The 18,369-nt window shown below is 37.7% G+C and overlaps 1 protein-coding gene across 7 annotated transcripts in view; it reads left to right on the forward strand.

Moving 5' to 3' along the window:
* Positions 1 to 18,369, forward strand: part of LOC112542233 (uncharacterized) — a 377,107-nt gene that overhangs the window by 136,636 nt on the left and 222,102 nt on the right. For 3 of the 7 annotated variants that reach the window (XR_015795363.1, XR_015795366.1, XM_088136461.1), the window contains exon 4: positions 3,278 to 4,807. The exons of 3 other annotated variants lie outside the window; for them this stretch is intronic. Coding sequence is in view for 1 of the 4 variants with exons in the window: in XM_088136461.1 (XP_087992587.1) it covers positions 3,278 to 3,290 (13 nt within the window). In the remaining 3 variants the exon portion in view is untranslated. Of the gene's footprint in view, positions 1 to 3,277; positions 4,808 to 18,369 lie in introns of those variants that run through there. One more of the 7 variants, XR_015795360.1, reaches the window with a different exon arrangement.

Below are 18,369 nucleotides of genomic sequence, written 5' to 3' on the forward strand. Positions count from 1 at the left end.
CTTATGCATTAACCACTACAGAAAACTGGCTCTGGGATTATGACAAGTGGTCTAAAATATGTAGAGGTGCTACATTGCCTATAATCACAATTCGGCATACTGTATAAAGCTTTTCCTGCCATTAACTGGTTGGATGACTAAATGGTCTTTTGGTTTCTAGCCTTATGCCTTAACCACTACACCAAATTGGTTCTCACCTGCAAAGTCAGTTGTAGGGAAATCACAGGAAAAAATGTCTGGTGTGCAGTGTTAGAAATTCCAATTGAAAAAAATAAATAGGTCTGTATATTCCTCCTTTTTTTGGCATCAAGTTCCAAATACTAATCACAAAAGTATAATCTCTGAAACATCCTTAGAAGGTGGTGAACAGCATCTGTATCTATGAAATGTATCTGTCATAACATTTGATGCCATGGACAACTAGGTTCCCCCCGCCATTATAACTTCATCATCAGTCATAGAAATGTCCAGCATTTGGTGACAAAGCCTAAGTGGTATTTCTGAGGAAATGAAGATGTTGCAACATTGCAGCCCATCAACTATTTTGGGAAGGGACCCACCATTTTGTTATTGGGCAAAGTTACCCATGGTAGCAATGTTATGATGTGCTCTCAAAGAGCTGAGCCAGCTACCAGCTCTACAAGTTGCTTACTCTTTCCAAGCATGAAACTATGTATTATCTAAATTAACTTTTTTCTAACATTCTTCTCATTACTACATTTATATGGACAAAGCATCCTACACAAATAAGCAACAGGGAAATGGACAAATCAGTGTTGGTAGAACAAATCTGTGATGATAAACTCCCACGTTTCTCCCCTTCTCATTTTGTCCTGGACAAAAAGTATATTTTGTTTTAATGGGGGGGGGGGGCTGTCAATTCACTGTATTTCACTGACCACTTTTAGATCAGCCATAGGCACTTATATTGTTCTATTTTCCATACAGTATGTGTGTTTGTGTGTGTGTGTGTGTTCACACAGATACACACACACACACAAACATATATAAACGACTCCATTCCAAATAGCCTAGCATGGATGTTCCATTACTACACTGAGCAAAACCAAAATGCTAGTCTGTGTTTGTTCTGTTGAACTGGAGAAGCTAAGTAGAACTAAAAAGATCAGACTCTGTTATCTGGTTTACCATTTTTATTATACCATACATTAAAAAATGAAGGCCGAGAGGTTATATTCTATCATTTTCATGGATTACTAGATGAATTCTAGTAATCATGTTGAACCTCTGATTTGTTATGTTAGGCTGAATCAACACATACATTGTTGCTGTGAATTGGGATTAAAAATATGAAAGCAAGTGGGGAAAAAAGCTACACACACACACACACACACACACTTAATTAATTCACTGTATCTAAGGCTGTGATCCTGTTTCTATTTCCTTTGAAAAAGTTCTGTCGAAATCATTATTTTTGTTGCTTGGAGCTTAGCTTCGAAAGCAGTTGAATCCAAACTTAATCTGGATGGATTTTAATCTGCAGTTTGAGTATGGAATTTAGGAACAGAATATTCCTACATTTGCACATGGAAATCACTTTAAGGTGAAAATATTTTTAAATGAAAGCTAAGTGACCTATCACTTAGGATAATGAGGTGTGGGGAAGGTGAAAGAACAATTTTGAATTCTGAATGTGTATCATACTTAACGTTGCTATACTTTAAGTACTTCCATACTCCTGCTTCCTCTGTTTATACTGCACTCAGAACCAACTAGAAGATGATCTGCAGTTGTCTTCAAAACAGCACTTCAATGTGTTAACAAAAGGAACAAAAATCTCTTCTCTGCACAAACATGCAATATGTGTTGTAGCAGCAACACATCCATTACTCTCATTCTGTATAAAAGGGAAATAAAATAAATTATTTGCACATGTGCATCCATGCACATGGATGCACATGCACACACATGCACATACATACGTATCCCATCCATACTCATAATTATTTCATACTTTATGTGTTTGTTTGACCATCTGAAGAAAAAAAATGAAAGGGAACTGAAGAGGTGTTATTTTTCTCATGCAAACCTTTAAAGCTTAGGAACCTGAAGCATGGTGAGACAGGAGCTTCTGCAACTGGAGAAATGGACTGCCTACAAGCACCATGGAGCTGCTGCTTTTATTTTTAAAGATCAGTTTTACTGCAGTTTGAAATATACCCAAGCTGAACCAGAAATAAATCAGTTTGACTCTCAAACGTGGCTGACATAGGATCATAGAGGTCTGGAGTTGCTTTAGAACTAGACATTTCCACACTTACCTGCATGACCCTGTTCTGTCAGTAAGGTTGGTTATGCTTATTCTTCTCAGAGCAGCTCAACAAATACCACACTGATTCTACCATTTCCAACCTCATCTCCAGGGTTTTCAGTTTCATTTATCACTGCCTTTCTTACCTCTCAGCCTGGGTGCTGAAAGTAACTTCAACAATCCCAGGATCAGCAAAAGTATGATTTGGAACAGTGAAATAGTGATTAGAGAAAATGTTAAACCTGCTGATCCGCTCCTTTGGCAGAAGTCTGTTTTGTTTTAAAGTTGTACCTATAGTGGAGATAGCCTCTGAGAATGAATGTGTGAATAAATAAGCTCAGCTTTAAAGTAAGCATTAGGAACCCCCCCCCCAAAAAAAAACTAGATATCAGATATGATTTAAGGTAATTTGCCTTTATGAGATTTAAAATGTTTGCTTTGTAAAGAATGCCTTGTTATTAATTTCCTATTTTTAAAATAATCCTAGATTTCCTAGATGCCATTTAAATCCAAGTGTCTAATTGCTAAAATATAATCTGATAAGGCACATAGGCTCTTCTCTCAAGTTAACAGCTTCAAAGGCCCAAGTGATAGATCTTAGACTCGAAATGAAGCTGCTTCCAAATAGAGCATCTACCTTACAACTTCTCTATTCTATCTCTATAACTTTTTAGGAGAGGAATTATCGTTCTGGAACACATGCTTTATATGCAGAAATCTAAGATTAAATCCCCTGCATCTCCAAAAAGTTGGGGGAAAAAAATTCTGAATCATTGTGCAAGGTAATATAGGTGATATTCAACTAGATACTGCTAATGGACTGACTCATGTGTACTGGGGTGGTCCAGTGGACAGTTTTGAAATTTTGAAAAATTGCTGAGTGTTTTGACCAAAATTGCTGTCATAATGGATCACAAAATATTGATTTAATACAATGTACATCAATGAATATGGTCCTGATCATCCTGCCTATCTACCTAATCTAACTTTTTTTTTTCTTGGCAGGTGGACATCTTAAAAAGAAAGCCATCCATTAATGTCCCCAAAATATGGGGCTCAGAGCCATTCTTGTAAATAAATAAACTAGACAAAGGCACTTTACTTTACAACAAAAACAGTGATGATGACGACGACGATGATGATGATACAACTAGGTCAAGTTTGGCAGGAGACCTAACAGACACTCAAAAAAGACCTATATACTTTGGTAGCTTCAGATACTATGTCAAGGCTAAGCCAGCATGGATGATTAGGACTAGAATTCACAAGAAGTCCAAAGAAGAACATGAGAAATGGATTGTCATGTTTTGTGGCAGCCCTTGCTGAGTATAACATCCAGTTCCATCAAAAAATGATATAATTTAGTCTGCTTAATTACCAATCTCCTTAAACCATAAGAAGACATGCAAGACATTTTTATCAGGACTATCTAGGCTGACAAACAATATGGATTTTTTTTTAAAAAATGCAACAATCTTTTTGTCTACTGAGCACAATATATTCAGTGAAATACAACCATTGGATATTACTGGCATCATGCATTCAATAAAGCTTCTGTGTACGGTTGCTTTTCACATCTGATAAATGCAAGAAAAAATAAAGGTGTTAAGCTGTGTGCATCTAGAATCAAAGAACACCATGGCAAGCTAGACACATTTGAGCAAATAATAGTAGATAGTCAGGTCACATAAGACACACTATCAAGATGCAGTGACTCTTACTTCACAGTAGGAGAAACATGTGCAAGTTCAGAAGCAGTGCTCCATTCTCAGTGTGGTCTGGACTGTTTCCAAGCTGATCCTGAGAAACATACAGTGACATCTTTTTTCTTTTCTGGGCACTAAAGTTGGTCTCCTTTTATTTAATTCCTGGCTTTGCTGAAACATACTGAGAACATTTTGAGCAAACGTCTGAAATAAAGTAAAAGGAGGGGGCAAAATTATTCAGGGTGAATTTTTTCCCTCCCTCCCTCCCTCAAAAAAAAAAAAAAAAAAGGCTGGTTTGTTTTAGATTAAGCTGATAGAGTCAAATTCCCGCAATAGAATGGAAACAGCCACTGTCAATGTTTCAGATAGAAATGGGATGGTGATTTGGGATGGCCTTTTAATTCCCTTCCCAGGAGATCAAAGAGCATATACACTTGCTCCCTCCTCAGCACTGAACCATTCTGTGAGCACCGTTCTATTGCAGTTTAAAGGATTAGCTTTTCAAAGGCACTTTACTTGGTGTATAGTAATTTAGGCATAATGAGCTTGGTGAAAAGGCAAGGCTCAAAGGAAGCATATATACATGCATATAGGAAGGATGTGGTTATAGGACACAGTAAAAATAAAAAAAAAATCCAATAATCAAGAATGTTTCATCCCTCATTTGTGTCTCAACATACATTTCAAGTGTCACTCAGAGGGGCATTTCACCATAACTGTTGCATATGTCAATACCATTCTTGGCATTTAGTGGTTAATGAACTATATTCATTTCCATAATAATTCATGAAGGTACTCTTCTGTCTAAGGATTTGTAAGAGGATCTGCAATCATGTCTTCTGTAACTCTAAAGTGTTGTTCCTATGAGTCCCTCAGGAAATGATATTTTACATCTGTGTATTTTGCTGTGTTGGAAGGAAATCTTACCAAGTTTGTTTCCGAGCAGGGAATAAATGCACAGGTGGTTGCTTGAAACAGAGGTAAAAGTTTATTTCTGAGAGCACGGCACACAGAATCGGGTCTCGGAGGTGGCCATGAGCAGGAATTCCCAAAGAGCCCTTTATATAGGGAAACCTTGCCTTTGTTCCTTGAAAAAGCGTGCAAAGTGAGGCCACCCTCCAGTTCTTAGAAAGTGTAATTAGCTGCAGTTCCAAGAGGGGGCGCTCTGAGTCAGGCAGCCTGCTCAGTTGGTTTCCTCTAATCAGGCCTCCTGTGTCTGCCTCTCTAGAGCTGCTTGATTGGTGTTGAACTGAGGTATTTGCCTGTCTAGCACTGCCTGATTGGTGTGTAGATCTCTTTGGCGAAGAGATCTTTTGTTATTTGATTAGGGAGATCTAGGTTCAAGGAAACTTGACTCTTCCTGTCATGTTTTAATCTTTTGGGTGAGCCCATTCTAATTTTAAATTTTGCCTCGATTGCTGTGGAAAGATTGAATGGCAGGGTGAGCCAAGCGGGAAGGTTTGGCTTCCTGCTTTCATGGAGGAAAAGTCTGATTTTCTTCTCACAGCAGTAAGTTGGTTCCCTCATTTTGCGTTTGTGCAATTCAGTCTGAATAGTTTCAAAGGGCTATGTAGGTTTGTTTTGTTTTAGGCCTAAATCTGCAAGTAGTTGCCACAGCTAAATTGCTTCTTGACTAGCTTGTGCTATTAAAACAAACAATATTTTCTTTTTGTCATAGAAAGTACTACAAAAGGTGGTTTTTGCTTGACCAACTGAATGGGTGCCTGTCTCAGCAAAAGGCAATAGCTCTGAAAGATTCTCTGTCAGGGTTGTCTAATTGCTTGTCTAGTTAAGTTGCCTCCTGACCTCATTGGCAGACACAGTTTTAGGTGCATGGTTGCCTTCCAGTAATGCACAACCCTTTTAACTGCATTCCAATTAATTTTAGTTGCTGCTTTTCTGTACAAATTCTAGTTGTTGCCACAATGTCTTTCCAGAGGCACATCTAAGTTATGTGTTAACAATTCCCTTTGTTCTTTTATCTCCTTGAGGTAGTCTTATTACATAGGAATGCTCACTGTTTCAGCTTCCTTTATGCAGAAACTAGTATTGCTTCTATTTTGTGCTTTTGGTTTAGAAGATAACTTCCATCAATGTCTCTCAATCGATGTATTCCCAGATAGTATACTATGTTGCCTAGATCCCAGATCCTTTGACTCAGTGTCTTGGTTTAGTGCTTTCCTTATGTTAGTGCTCTCTCTTCCTTCTCAAGCAATAGGCCATCAATATAAATTAATATAAAAATCCATCTGCTATCTAATTTCTTTGTATATAGGAAAAGGGCAGAGTCAAGTACTTTGTTTAATATTGTGTTCCATGCCCTGGCATCTTGTTTGAAATCCTTTATGATCTTTTGTGATTTGCCACAAAAAAAAAAAAAAAGCTGTTTTATTTTTCTGTATTTTTGAATCCTGATGGTTGTTCCATATAGATGCCTTATTTCAGTTCTTCATATAGGAATGCTGTATTCACACCCAGTTGTTTCACTTGCATTCCTTTTTCTGTTGCAATGCTCAGCAGCAATCTGTTTATTAGATGCTTCATTACCAGGGCAAAGATTTTGTCATAGCTTTCACTTGTATTTTTGTAAATAGCATTTTACAACTGGTCAGACCTTAGACCTGACTAGCAGCAAGTAAATTCTGAATGTTCGCTTACGTCCTCTGGCTTTCCTGTCAGGTGGTAATAGAATCAGCATCCAGGTTTTTATTATGGATGGACTCCATTTCTGCTGCTGCTGCTTTTCTCCTTTGTTGGCTTCCCCTTCTGATACGTGAAATGTATCTTTCAGTTTACTGGAATTTGTTTGTAAGAGAGATGGATGGATGATCTACCTTTGTGGGTGTTGGTGGACCATTTGACTTCAACATCTGCGGTTAACTGTGCTTGTGTTTCATTTTGTTTTGTCTGATTTCAATGCATTATTTAAAAAGTTATTTGATGATGATGATGATGGTTTGGTTCCTGCCCATGTTATTATTCTTTTGATAATCAAAAGATCATTACAGCATCTCTTGACTCTTCTTTGAAGGTCACACTCTACTAGTGATTATCTTACATGTTGATTTAGAATATGGAAACTATAGAGCTCCGCTATTACCTTGCAGAATACCTCCCACATGTCTCTTCTGTAGTTCAGTTTGTTTTTCTTTGCGGATGTACACACATGCCATGCATCCACGTACTTTGATATGTTCCACACTGGGCTTTGTTATGTGCTGCAGTTCACGTGGAATTTTCTTTCTTTTCTTCTTTACTCTTGTGAAGGAAGAAAGCCAATTCTGTAGTCCAGCATTTCCCTGGTGGTCCAGAATCTGTCACTATATATTCAACCTTTAACCTCAGCATCCTCCTCTTCTCTTCTTCTTACGCCATGTTACTCAGGCATGTGCAGAACAGTCCTTTGGTGCTCTGTTCCGTGGGTGCTCAGGAGGCCCTCAATCCGCTTGCTGTAAACGTAGCTCCTTTATCACTCCAAAGCTTCTGGCCTTGTTTACAGGGGAGACTGAAAAGGAATAGAGCTACTACACAATTGTACTTTATGTGTTCCCCAGTATTGGTCAGCTTTGCCATGAATTCTGGCATAGCATCCACAAGATTCTGCATTTGCTTTCCCCTGGCAAATCTCATTTGGTATAATTTCCTTAGGAGAAACAGCATGCTATTAATCTGTTCTTCGTGCAGTGCATTCCACATGTCATGTCCTCTTCCCGTATATGGATTAACTGATCATCTTCTACTAAATACTTAATTGGGTCTTTGCTTGCTTATCTTTCTTATCCTAGGTTCTGGGTTATCTGCTGCACTGCCTATGGTTATTACTCCTACAAAGAAGAGCATTTCTAGAGTGTAGTTCCACAGCTGGTAATTCGGATTATTTGGATTGCTGAAAACTTGAACTCAGAGTTGAAAGCACGCCTACTGTTCAGGGATTCTTCTTTAGCTTACTTACAATCAGCAGGATTTCTCTGGGAGCTTCCTCTGTGTCCTACACTCCTTTCATTCTTCTTCTGGCTCACAGACATAATCTGTATAGCCCATAATCTGTTGCAGAGGGGTTATATTGTTCAGTGGTTAACAAAGATCTAGTCACTAGTCTTTAACATTTTACATGACATTTTACTTGGTAAAAGATAGACAGGCATAACCACCTTGACAAAAAGCCAAAACAAGCATACATAGAGAAGTTGAGTATGCAGCATACAAATAACTGTAATAAAAACAATCCAGTGTACAGCACGCATGAAAAGTATTCCTTCTAGAAGAAGCAGTTAAAAGAACATAATCATCAGTAACAGTATCAACAAGATTTTCTATCCTCTCCTTGTCTCTCTATACATTTCAGGTAGAACAATGCTACTTAGTGGTCTTCCTAAGGGGATTTCATCATCATTTTTGCACATTCCAAAAGCTTTCACCAATTCATTTTAAACCTTGCCTCATTTTTTTCTTTGCAATGTTGCAGCTCTACAGAGCTTCTGGGCATGCATTTTCCCTTCCCTCCTGCCTCACCTGCCTCCGAGCTTCTGGATTCTAGTAGTCATTTGACTACCTATTTCTGGTGCCCACCTATTTTTTCCAAATAACGATTCTCTCTCTCTCTCTGTCTCTCTCTCTCTCTGTCTCTCTCTCTCTCTCTTTCTTCCCCCATTCCAACTGACACAGTAGTACACAATCATGGTTAGAAATACTGGAAAGTGATTGCAAGAATGTTAACATACTTCAGTGACTTCAACATCCAAGAAGTTTTCAGTGCAACAGAGAAATGACATCTTTGCACCTGGGTACTTTTTCGTCATAGCTATGATTTTGTTTTTTTGGCTTGTTTGTTTGCATATGACCAAATGGATGTTTAATATTTATGTTAACATTCCCAACATTACTAAAGGGGCATAGGAAATTAAATATAAATTAACCCTCTGAAACAAACGTTATGACAGTCAAGGACTAAAGCAGAACAAAAACACAAAAGCATTCAAATTATTTGAATTTGTATTATAGTGACAACTGTATATAATAAAAGTAAGATAATGTAAGATAAAATGAGATAATAGTCAAAGCATTGTCAAATATCTAATTCAAATCAGTGCTCATGGTTATAATCATATGATGAGTTAGCAGTTAGAAGACAGAATTTAGCAACTGCAATAAGACCTTGGGATCTCTATCAGCTAAAAAGAATCAAGTATAAAATTCATCAGAATCTCCTTGGGAAGTTGACGGAAAAGAGTCTTGATCAGTCTAGATAAAAAAAAAAAATCTCTGTAAAACTCATTATGTAGTAAGTTATGTTCTATTGACTCAGTCTTACCCAATTCACATGGGCAAAGCCTCTAGGAGGCAAGACTTTTACAAAATCTACCTTCTAGCCAAGCTGGCATTAGGCATTGAATCAAGCTCTGCTAAAAACCAATTGGTGTTTGGGATAGGGGAGCGAGTACAAACAGGAACCTGGAGTTACTTTTCAGGAGTTTCTAAGTGATGGGTAAATCTTGAAAACTGGCTTAGACAATTACTGAGTGCCCCCTATTCCCTCCTTAGCTTTATCCAGTCCTAAATATAGTAAATGCCCAGGGAACAGTCCGTAAGGATTTGAAATTATGAGGTGGTATTAATGGCAATCACATTGGTACCAGGATAAGATTGGCCAGGCTGACAGAATAGCTAGCCACACTTTGGGGCAGCCCTGCTTCTAACCTTAGTACTATACCGGATGCACATCCAGGAGTAAAAAAAAAAAACAAACCTTAGAAATCTGATTTTTTATTTTTTTTTTTTTGCTATAAGTGGAGTAGAGACCCAAACTGTGTTCCAAATAAAAATGAGCAACTGGTTTTGCAATACATAGTTTAATAGCTGCAGGAATGAGATTTGCTCTTTGTTTTTTATGGACTTTTAATACTGTCATTTTGTGAAGCATGAAGAGGGCATAATTGAGATGAGCAAATTTCCTTTTAGGAGCTTGGAAAACAGCACCAAGGTATTTGCAACATTTAACTTGTTCTATGTCATAGGTTCACCTTATTAGAAAAGATCATGACTTTTGTCTTCTGGTGGTTAATAATGACTCTCCTCTCAGTGGTATTGAACAAAGGCCTTAAGAGCTGTCCTTAGGCCAACCTGGGATAATGACAAGATGACAGCATCATTCACACACAGCAAAATGGGAAGTATTTTGTCTGCCAGCTGGGAGGCAACACAGTCAATCCCCTGTACGTGTGTTACAAGAAAGGTTATATAGATGTTATCAGGAAGAAGCCAAGATGCAGCCTTGCTTAACTCCTTTGGCCATTGAAATTGAACTGGAGAGACATTCATTGTAGCTGCTTCATAATTTAAAACTGGTACTGATGTGCAGTTTAACAACAGCAACACCTCTCATCAATTGTAGTATTGTAGTTTTTTTTCCCACCAGAGGACTTTTGTAAAGGAATCAAAGCCACCTTAAAATCCACAAAAGCAACAGTTAGACATTTCTGCTGCTTGTGTTGCTTTCAGATGTTGCAAAATCAAACAATGATCTATCGTATCTCTGCTCTGAAACCTACCCCCTCATTCTCAAGTGTGCGCTCCTGCTCAAGCCAGTCATTAGCCTCTGTTTCCAACTAAACACATGAGAAACACAATTCTAGAAAGTACTCCTTGAGGCACTAATAATGCCCCCAAACTATGCATTACAGTGGATTGGATGATCTACAGCCCAGCTCTTCAGATACAACTATCCTCAACAACCAGATAAGATATATAGAGATATTAGTCTGCCACTGTTACCAAATCTTATCATTGGAGTGACTTGCCAAAAAAAAAAAAAAATGAAGGTATCACATAGACGCTTCTGAATCCATTCTTACTTGGTCTGAAAGTGGATGAATGACGGTATGAGTGGAGACTGTGTAATACGTAATAGGAAGAATTCTATTCTACAATAATATTTGTTTGTAGCTCAAGGTTAAGGCTATAAACAGTTTGTTCTGCCTGGTTTTCTTAATCAATATGAACAATGAATGATCTTGAGACTTTTATATTCATTTTAGCAATTTTATTTGGAGTCATGCTACTTGCTCCCCTTTGACAGGTTGACTTCCTCCTTGGGCTGTTAGCCATGAATTACTGGTGTTTTTAATAGATTTTCTGCATGCATGATCTCATTTATATGCCTTAACTTTTCATCTCAGAGAAGACAGCTCTTAAAAGCAAGCAAACAAGTAAAACAACACCCCCTCAAAATCTTAATAGAAGATTTGATGAAAAGTGAACAAAATATATGGATACGCTGTGGTACTGCCCCAAATGGCATCAACATGTATAGTTCTTCAATACAAGATAGCTTTTAGATAACAATCTAATTGCAGTGCAGAGAGATACTGTACAAATAAGCTACTGCTTTCCTGGCAAAGGAAATTGGCAAGACAAAACAGTAAAAGAATAACCATCTTTTGAATTTTAAGTAGTTTTCATTACATTTGGTAGTAGGTTATAATCATATATTTCATGGGTAGACATGTATGAAATCCAGAAATCTTATAAGGCTTCAAAATACATACATATACCATAATTAGTTAGATGCCACCTGCATGTTCAATTGTTATTACAAAGAGGATGAAAAAGAGATGAATGCAGATTACCATTCACCAGGCTAAATCGTAATGTAAAGATTAATGCCTGTTTGAACAAGTTAGGGGAAAGCAAATGAAATTCAGTGTTAGAGGAGATTGTATTAGAATGAACACACACATATCTATCTATCTATCTATCTATCTATCTATCTATCTATCTATCTATCTATCTATCTATCGAACCAATTTCAAAGAAAGAAAGATTTTGTGTGTGTGTGTGTGTGTGTAGACCTAGTTCTGTTAACCAGTGAAGAAGAGAAAGTGGATGAGGGTAATATCATTTCTCCCCCCCCCCCCTCATGTTGGAATAGACAAATTTGGCATTGAATGTTCTGTTGTAAGGGCACTGTATCTGGGCTGCAAAAATCCAGATGTCCATCTGCAGAAATTGGCAGATTATGCCAAAAGGACTCTTGCCCAACAATGAGGGTAATGTATCCAGATGAATACTAATGGTAGAAAAGAGCTGAAAAAGGTATTTGCTGCCATCCAGTGGTTGTCTGGAGTTTTGCAGCCAAGATCTGAAAACTTTAACATACATAGTCTACCATCATGAGGTTATGTTCCATATTTCTGGGTAAAGACAAAGACCATGATAGGTGAACCTACTCTATGTGCAGAGCAAACTGTCCTCACTTGATATACTGGGAGTAGAATTTTCAGAATTGTCACCCAACATTGTTAAAGTTCAGTGATGCACAATTCTTAGTCTCCTTTGTTGAGGAATAGGGGACGTTCTAAAGAAGCTACAAGAATCCTCCTTCATACTCCCATCCTCTACTTGGTTTCATGCTTCTGTTTGATTGATTTATAGTGCTCAATAATGCTTAAATAATGCTTTAAATTCTCACATTATCCCCCCCCCCCCATTATTATAAGTTTGCCTTCTTTTCCCAACATGTACCCTGTTCTTTTTATCTGGTCACGTCTTTGGTTATCTCAAGAAAGGCTTTTTGCATCGCAGTTGTCTAGACTCTCAATAACCAGTCTGGCATTTTCTTAGATTTGGTGATATCTTTGCCAATTTGTCGTATCGATTCTAGCCTGTAAAGTGTTATTTTAGAATGCTGAGTCCATACAGTTCTTCAAACAGTATCTGAGACTGCCCCTAAGGCCCGACAGTAATTCTTTCTCTGCATCGTGGTGCTTGTGAAGATAAGATACTTTATTGCAGAAACAAGGAACCTTAGTTACAATGAAGAGCAGCCTTTGCGAAGATTAAAAATCTGGTTTAATATATGTTTGTGCATGTGTGTCCCAAAGTTTAGATCCAGAGCTTGTTTTACTCCTGTCCTGCTGTAACAGACTGCTTGTCATCCATTTCTTAACCCAGGGAGTTGATTACACCTGGCTGGTACTTATAAAATGATCATGTCTTGTCTCAGGCTCCTTGAGGTCCAGCACTAGAATCTGTAGTCCATGATTTTTGTTTCTGATATTATATAGAAAATTGTCTCATAATGTAACTGGATATTAAAATCATTGGATGTTTGGGTTCTTTTATGAACTTGGCATACTCTGTCACTACTCTGTCAGAATTCATTCATTCATTCTTCATTCATTCATTCATTCATTTTCGTACATATATGTTTTATTGTTACACAATAGCATAAAATCAGTAAATAATGGAATTGCTCATTACAGGACACACAATAGAAACAAAATAAGAATTCAGTTATGTTCAACTGTCAGTCACCAGCTGACATAGAAGCTGATCTAGATACTGGCTCCTATCGAACTTTGCACACGGTCTGCAAATTTTTGCCATATTATGCATGATAGAATCATTTTTGTCTGCCAGAAGTAAAGAAGTGTAAAATTGCTCTGAACAGCCTGGGAATTGCAGCAAAAGAGGTGTAATATACGTAGTGTGGCACTCTCTATAAAAGGTACAATATAATAAAACATGTGTAACGTTCTCTATCAATCCTAATCTGCAAGGATAGGAGAGAGACTCATAATCAGAGGACAGACCGAGTGCCAGTCCTAAAACTTCAAGAACCAATAATAATTCAACCAATTGCAAATGTACAGTTCATTCTAATGAACTTATGTATTTGAATATTTTTTTAAAAAACATACTTTATTTCAGAATCAATTTAACTTTTAGCTGTCATGCTGCATAACAACATTGATGCATCCTCTAAGAGTGAGTTTATAGATATTAACATCATAAATGAAAGATTTAGACATTTACATAGCATTTTCTCTACCCATTCTCCTTCGGTGTTCATCCTTCTCTAACTGACAGGTAACAACAAAGACTTACTTTCTGCCTTTTTGTAATGCTTGCTTAAATCTCAGTTTTAAAAGCAATCTGATAATTTGGCCTATGTGTGCTGTGATATGGTATGTGTGCTTTTTGTAAGTGTGCAAGATTTTTTCCCCCTAACTGTATAGATTATTATTTTTCAATTACTGTATACTTCTAGCTGACTTTTCCAGATGGAAGAAGCGAACGACAAAGCAAATGGAGTCTCCATATGTCTGTTAAAGCCATGCCATCTTTCCCTGTCTCGCACCACATCTCAATCATGTATAGCCCTTCAGACAAAAATAAATCCATTTCCAGCAGCTGGATAGCTTTTCAAGGCATGCGTTTTGCCTGGCTACCAACACTGCTTCAGAAAAATAAAATAGATGAAACTGAGTACTAGTTCCGAGGGCTGAACTTTTCCTAGTGTGCATGTTTCTCCCCCCGTTTCCTTGCCCTTATAACTGCCTTCCTTGCATCTCCTAATGCAAAAATCATCTCCCCCTCCCATTTGACATGAGATATTTCATTTGCGATCTTTGTTGAAGTAAATCATCCTACCGGAATATGCAAAGCTAACTGCATGTACAGGAAGTCTCCACCAGGGATCTCCCTTGCTTTATAATTGAGCAGGATGGTGCCGTAGACTTTCACTTCCGTGTGTGTGTGTGTGTGTGTCAAAGATTTTGTTCTGATTTTCTCCCCCACAATTACAGTTCTGCATTGATGATCATTAATAGAAAATATGAGATCTGGCAGTCAGAGGAGATCAGCACTTCCTGATGAGTCACACTAATCATGTCTACTTTTTCCACCCAAAGTTGATTAGCCACCCAAGAAAGACATGAAGCATACAGTATCTATATGTTCATTTTTCCCCTCCCCATCTCCCACTGTGATATGAAGATATTAATAAAGTGAATGGATTTCAGTTTTGTTTGTAAGATCAGATCAACAGCATCATGCCTTGCAAGAATAATATCCAAATCCCTGCCCTCAGGCAAAATTGCTTATAATTAATGTAAGCACCAAGCCAGCAAGGAACAGTAGGAATTACAAATAGTCATGCTCTTTGGATTTGATGTAATTAGCCTGTCTGGCTTCTGTTTCATTGTTTATATGGCACCTCCAGATACAGGAGTAAGATGCCTCAACAGCAGTTGTGGTGGATTCGCAACAAAACAAAATAACTGTTTGTGTTGTGACTTCCCAAAAGTCTTTGGCTGACCACCGCTGGAGATGTGTATGTGTGTGTCAAAATGTGTGTGCATATGTGTGCATGCATGCAGAGCTAGCTTGTATTGGTAAACTGATCTTTCCTATGAAAGGTCATACAACTATTTTGGGCTAAATAGGTAGAAACTATGAGGGCTGGGCAAAACATTCAAAGGGGCACTTTGTGAAGTACATTGTCAATACTCCTGTTCAAAGCTTGGAGGAGCTGCATATTCTAGAAGGCCTGAGTGACTCTTTCAAGGGTTTTCTTGGCTTGTGTATGTGTAGACAACACATCTCCTGGGACTGCTGTCAAAGTGGCTTTACATGCATGTGCCTGTGCAAATCACTTGGAAAAAGTTTTGTATAGCTACACTGAGCCTTCTGGAGTGTGTGGCTACCTTGGTGCTTCAAGAAAGGGCATTTCACTGGTGCCATCCACCATTTGAGAAGGTACTGACAAAAGTTTTTTTCTTAATAATTTCTAGATTTGTTCTGTGCTTGGAACATCAGCTGAGAATTCTAAATATGTCGGAATGCTGCAAATACATGGAAATAAAGGAACTCTAATGAAGTCTACTTAGCTATATTGGTTAACGCTATTATATATAGTCAACCCTGTTATATACAGAAAAAGACATTTTAAACCTGAACATAGAATAAACTATAAATGGAGTACAACCCTAATTAACTCATTTATTCCATCAAAAGTAAGCTAACTGAAATATATTTTAAGGAAGAAATACAATATAAGAACGCAATATAAAATGAGAGAGAGGAAGTAATTCAGTATAAATATAATAATGAAAGATAAGTACATTAATCCACAAAATGAACCATACCATAATCATTTTTAAAGATTGTTATTTCAGCCATGTATTTTAAAAGACAATTATTCAGTGAATCTATGGATGTGATATTTAGAATAATTTTCTTATAAATTAGGTCCACTGAAAGGAAGAACAATTTTTGGGCATGGGGGGGGGAAGGGGGGGAACTTACTCTTGGTTTATGAAGGGCTTGCAAGGAATAAATAGAACATTCAGAGTGGTGCTATGAAAAGCAGAAATGAATGACTTGTGACCTTCAAGTCAGGGGCTCTTGGACCCCCTTCTTGTAGCCCCTAATTCCCATCTCACTGACATTGCCAAGTGATCAATGTTAGGTAGGAAATAACAAAATACTGCAACAAGTTTAACATAGTTAACCTAGTTATAATTAAAAGACGGCTCCAATCCCAGGAAACCAAAAAGAGAAGTTTCCCTCCCTCACTATACATCATAACTACTCCTATGTTGTCCTTTGTCTCCTACAAAAGTCATGTGTGCCCTCTCCACCCAAGGTTGCCCATCAATACAAAGCCTAGTTCCTAAACTCCTGTTGTGTGAATGCTGTCAGCCACATTCTGGCTATTTATAGGCACTAATTTACCACCTGGGATTGCAGAGCTATGAAGTTCTGCTCCTTAATACATTGGCATACTTTTCTTAATTTCTTTTTTTTTTTTAAGTTCTTCACTGATGACTGGCTTCTTGAACTGAGTTGCCACTAAAGTCAGTAAATGTAACATACTTTTGCTCAAAGCCAAATTCAGGAGAAGGAAAATTATTTCATAAAAGGAATTCTGGGTGATGAAGCTTCACAATCTCTTCCCTTCTGCATGCAACCTGAGTATGTTCTATTGCCTCTCTTTTACAAAACATGTATGGAACTAGCAAACTGACTGAGAGAGGAAGGAAGAGAAGGCTGGTTTTCTGTTTAATGTATATATTGCTATAATCAAGATCATATTGATATAGTATAGTTGAATAAATTCTTTGTCTTCAGTCCTATGAAGGTGGGAATTGAAGTTTCCATTCACAAAGATATAATGTGCAAGCTTCCCAAATCTTGGCATTAATCTCTGACTCATGGTCATTGCTAGAGAAGGAAAGGCAATTCAAATCCACACTGCCCAGTTCAGATTTCAACATCTGGCATTTCCAGAAAAGTGATTAATATAAGTCTAAGAAATGGTGGATGCTAAGATATTGCAGAAAGCCGTAGACTTTCTATTGAATTCCACCATCTGTTGGAGGTCAGGGTTTGATAATGGCACAAAGGGAGAGAAAAATCTCTCTGCTTCATCTGAATATCACTGATCAACCCAATTTTAATAAACTCAGGGAAATCTGTTATGCACATTTTCATCTTTAAACTTAGGGCTGCCTCATTAATGTATGCTTGTCCCCCACCCCCTACCCTCGTTGGCTATGACATCAATAGATGCTTTGTCTGTGTGGTTGAGAGACTGCAGATCTTGCCCTACTTCATTTCACTCAATGTCACTTCAAATGCAAGTCTTTTTAATGGTGCCGGTTAAACATTTGGCTATGGCTCATTAAGTGTACCATAATCAAGTGCTGGGTAATCAAGTGATGTACGCATATGTGTGAACCACTCCTCCTTCCAAGTTAAGAATCACAGTCTGAGATTCATGCTGGATATCTATTTAGCAGGTGCATGCCAATTAGATTGTCTGTGCAATTTTCTCATTATCATGATTAAGCATTCCTCTTTGCATCTGACATGTGCTTGGTTACTGTGCCACATTGCCTTTGAAGAAGCATTTTTGCATCACAGCATACCAATCTGCATGGAGATATGAAAACAGATTCTTGTTACCATAGAATCTCTCTTGAGAACATCATGATCAGAATGAGAGAGGGAAAAAAAGGAAATTCAGAATCAGAATACTTCTTTTCTTTTCTTGCTTATGTATGCATTATGGATATCTTTCTGCATCTTTATGGCACCAAGTGGTCATATTTGAAAATAATTTGTACAGTTTCTCTTCCCTCATTCATTTTGCTCACCATGGGGGAAAAGCATGTGACTATAAGCCTTATTCCTGGGGGGCGGGGGGAACTATGCAAGTTTTCAATTCCTTACTGTACTTTATGCAGCTGAACTCCTCCACAAGGAATCATACTTGCTCTGCAGGGAAAAAAAAAAACACCCCGAAATGCTTCACAGTTGTTATAGCTGACCATTTTTATAGCACTTTTAAGGAAATAAAAATTTTACATCCCTGCAGTTAGTCATTCCTGGTGCCTATACATTACCTGCTTTAGTTCTCCAGTAGCCTCTGGTGATATATAATTGCACCGAGTAGTTTAATTGTTTGAAGTAGAGCTAGCATGCTATTGATTCATTTCATGTTCAACAACGCATATTTCTGTGCAGGATTCAGACACTTTATTAAACTATGGACATTTGATTGCATCTTTTTTTACATGCTGCTCTAGAGAAGGACAGAGATGGCCT

This window comes from Python bivittatus, unplaced genomic scaffold (genome assembly GCF_059951505.1).
Source record: "Python bivittatus isolate LINGU-HERP-01145 unplaced genomic scaffold, Pbiv_v1 ctg000060_np1212, whole genome shotgun sequence".
In the NCBI taxonomy this organism is placed as follows: Eukaryota; Metazoa; Chordata; class Lepidosauria; order Squamata; family Pythonidae; genus Python; species Python bivittatus.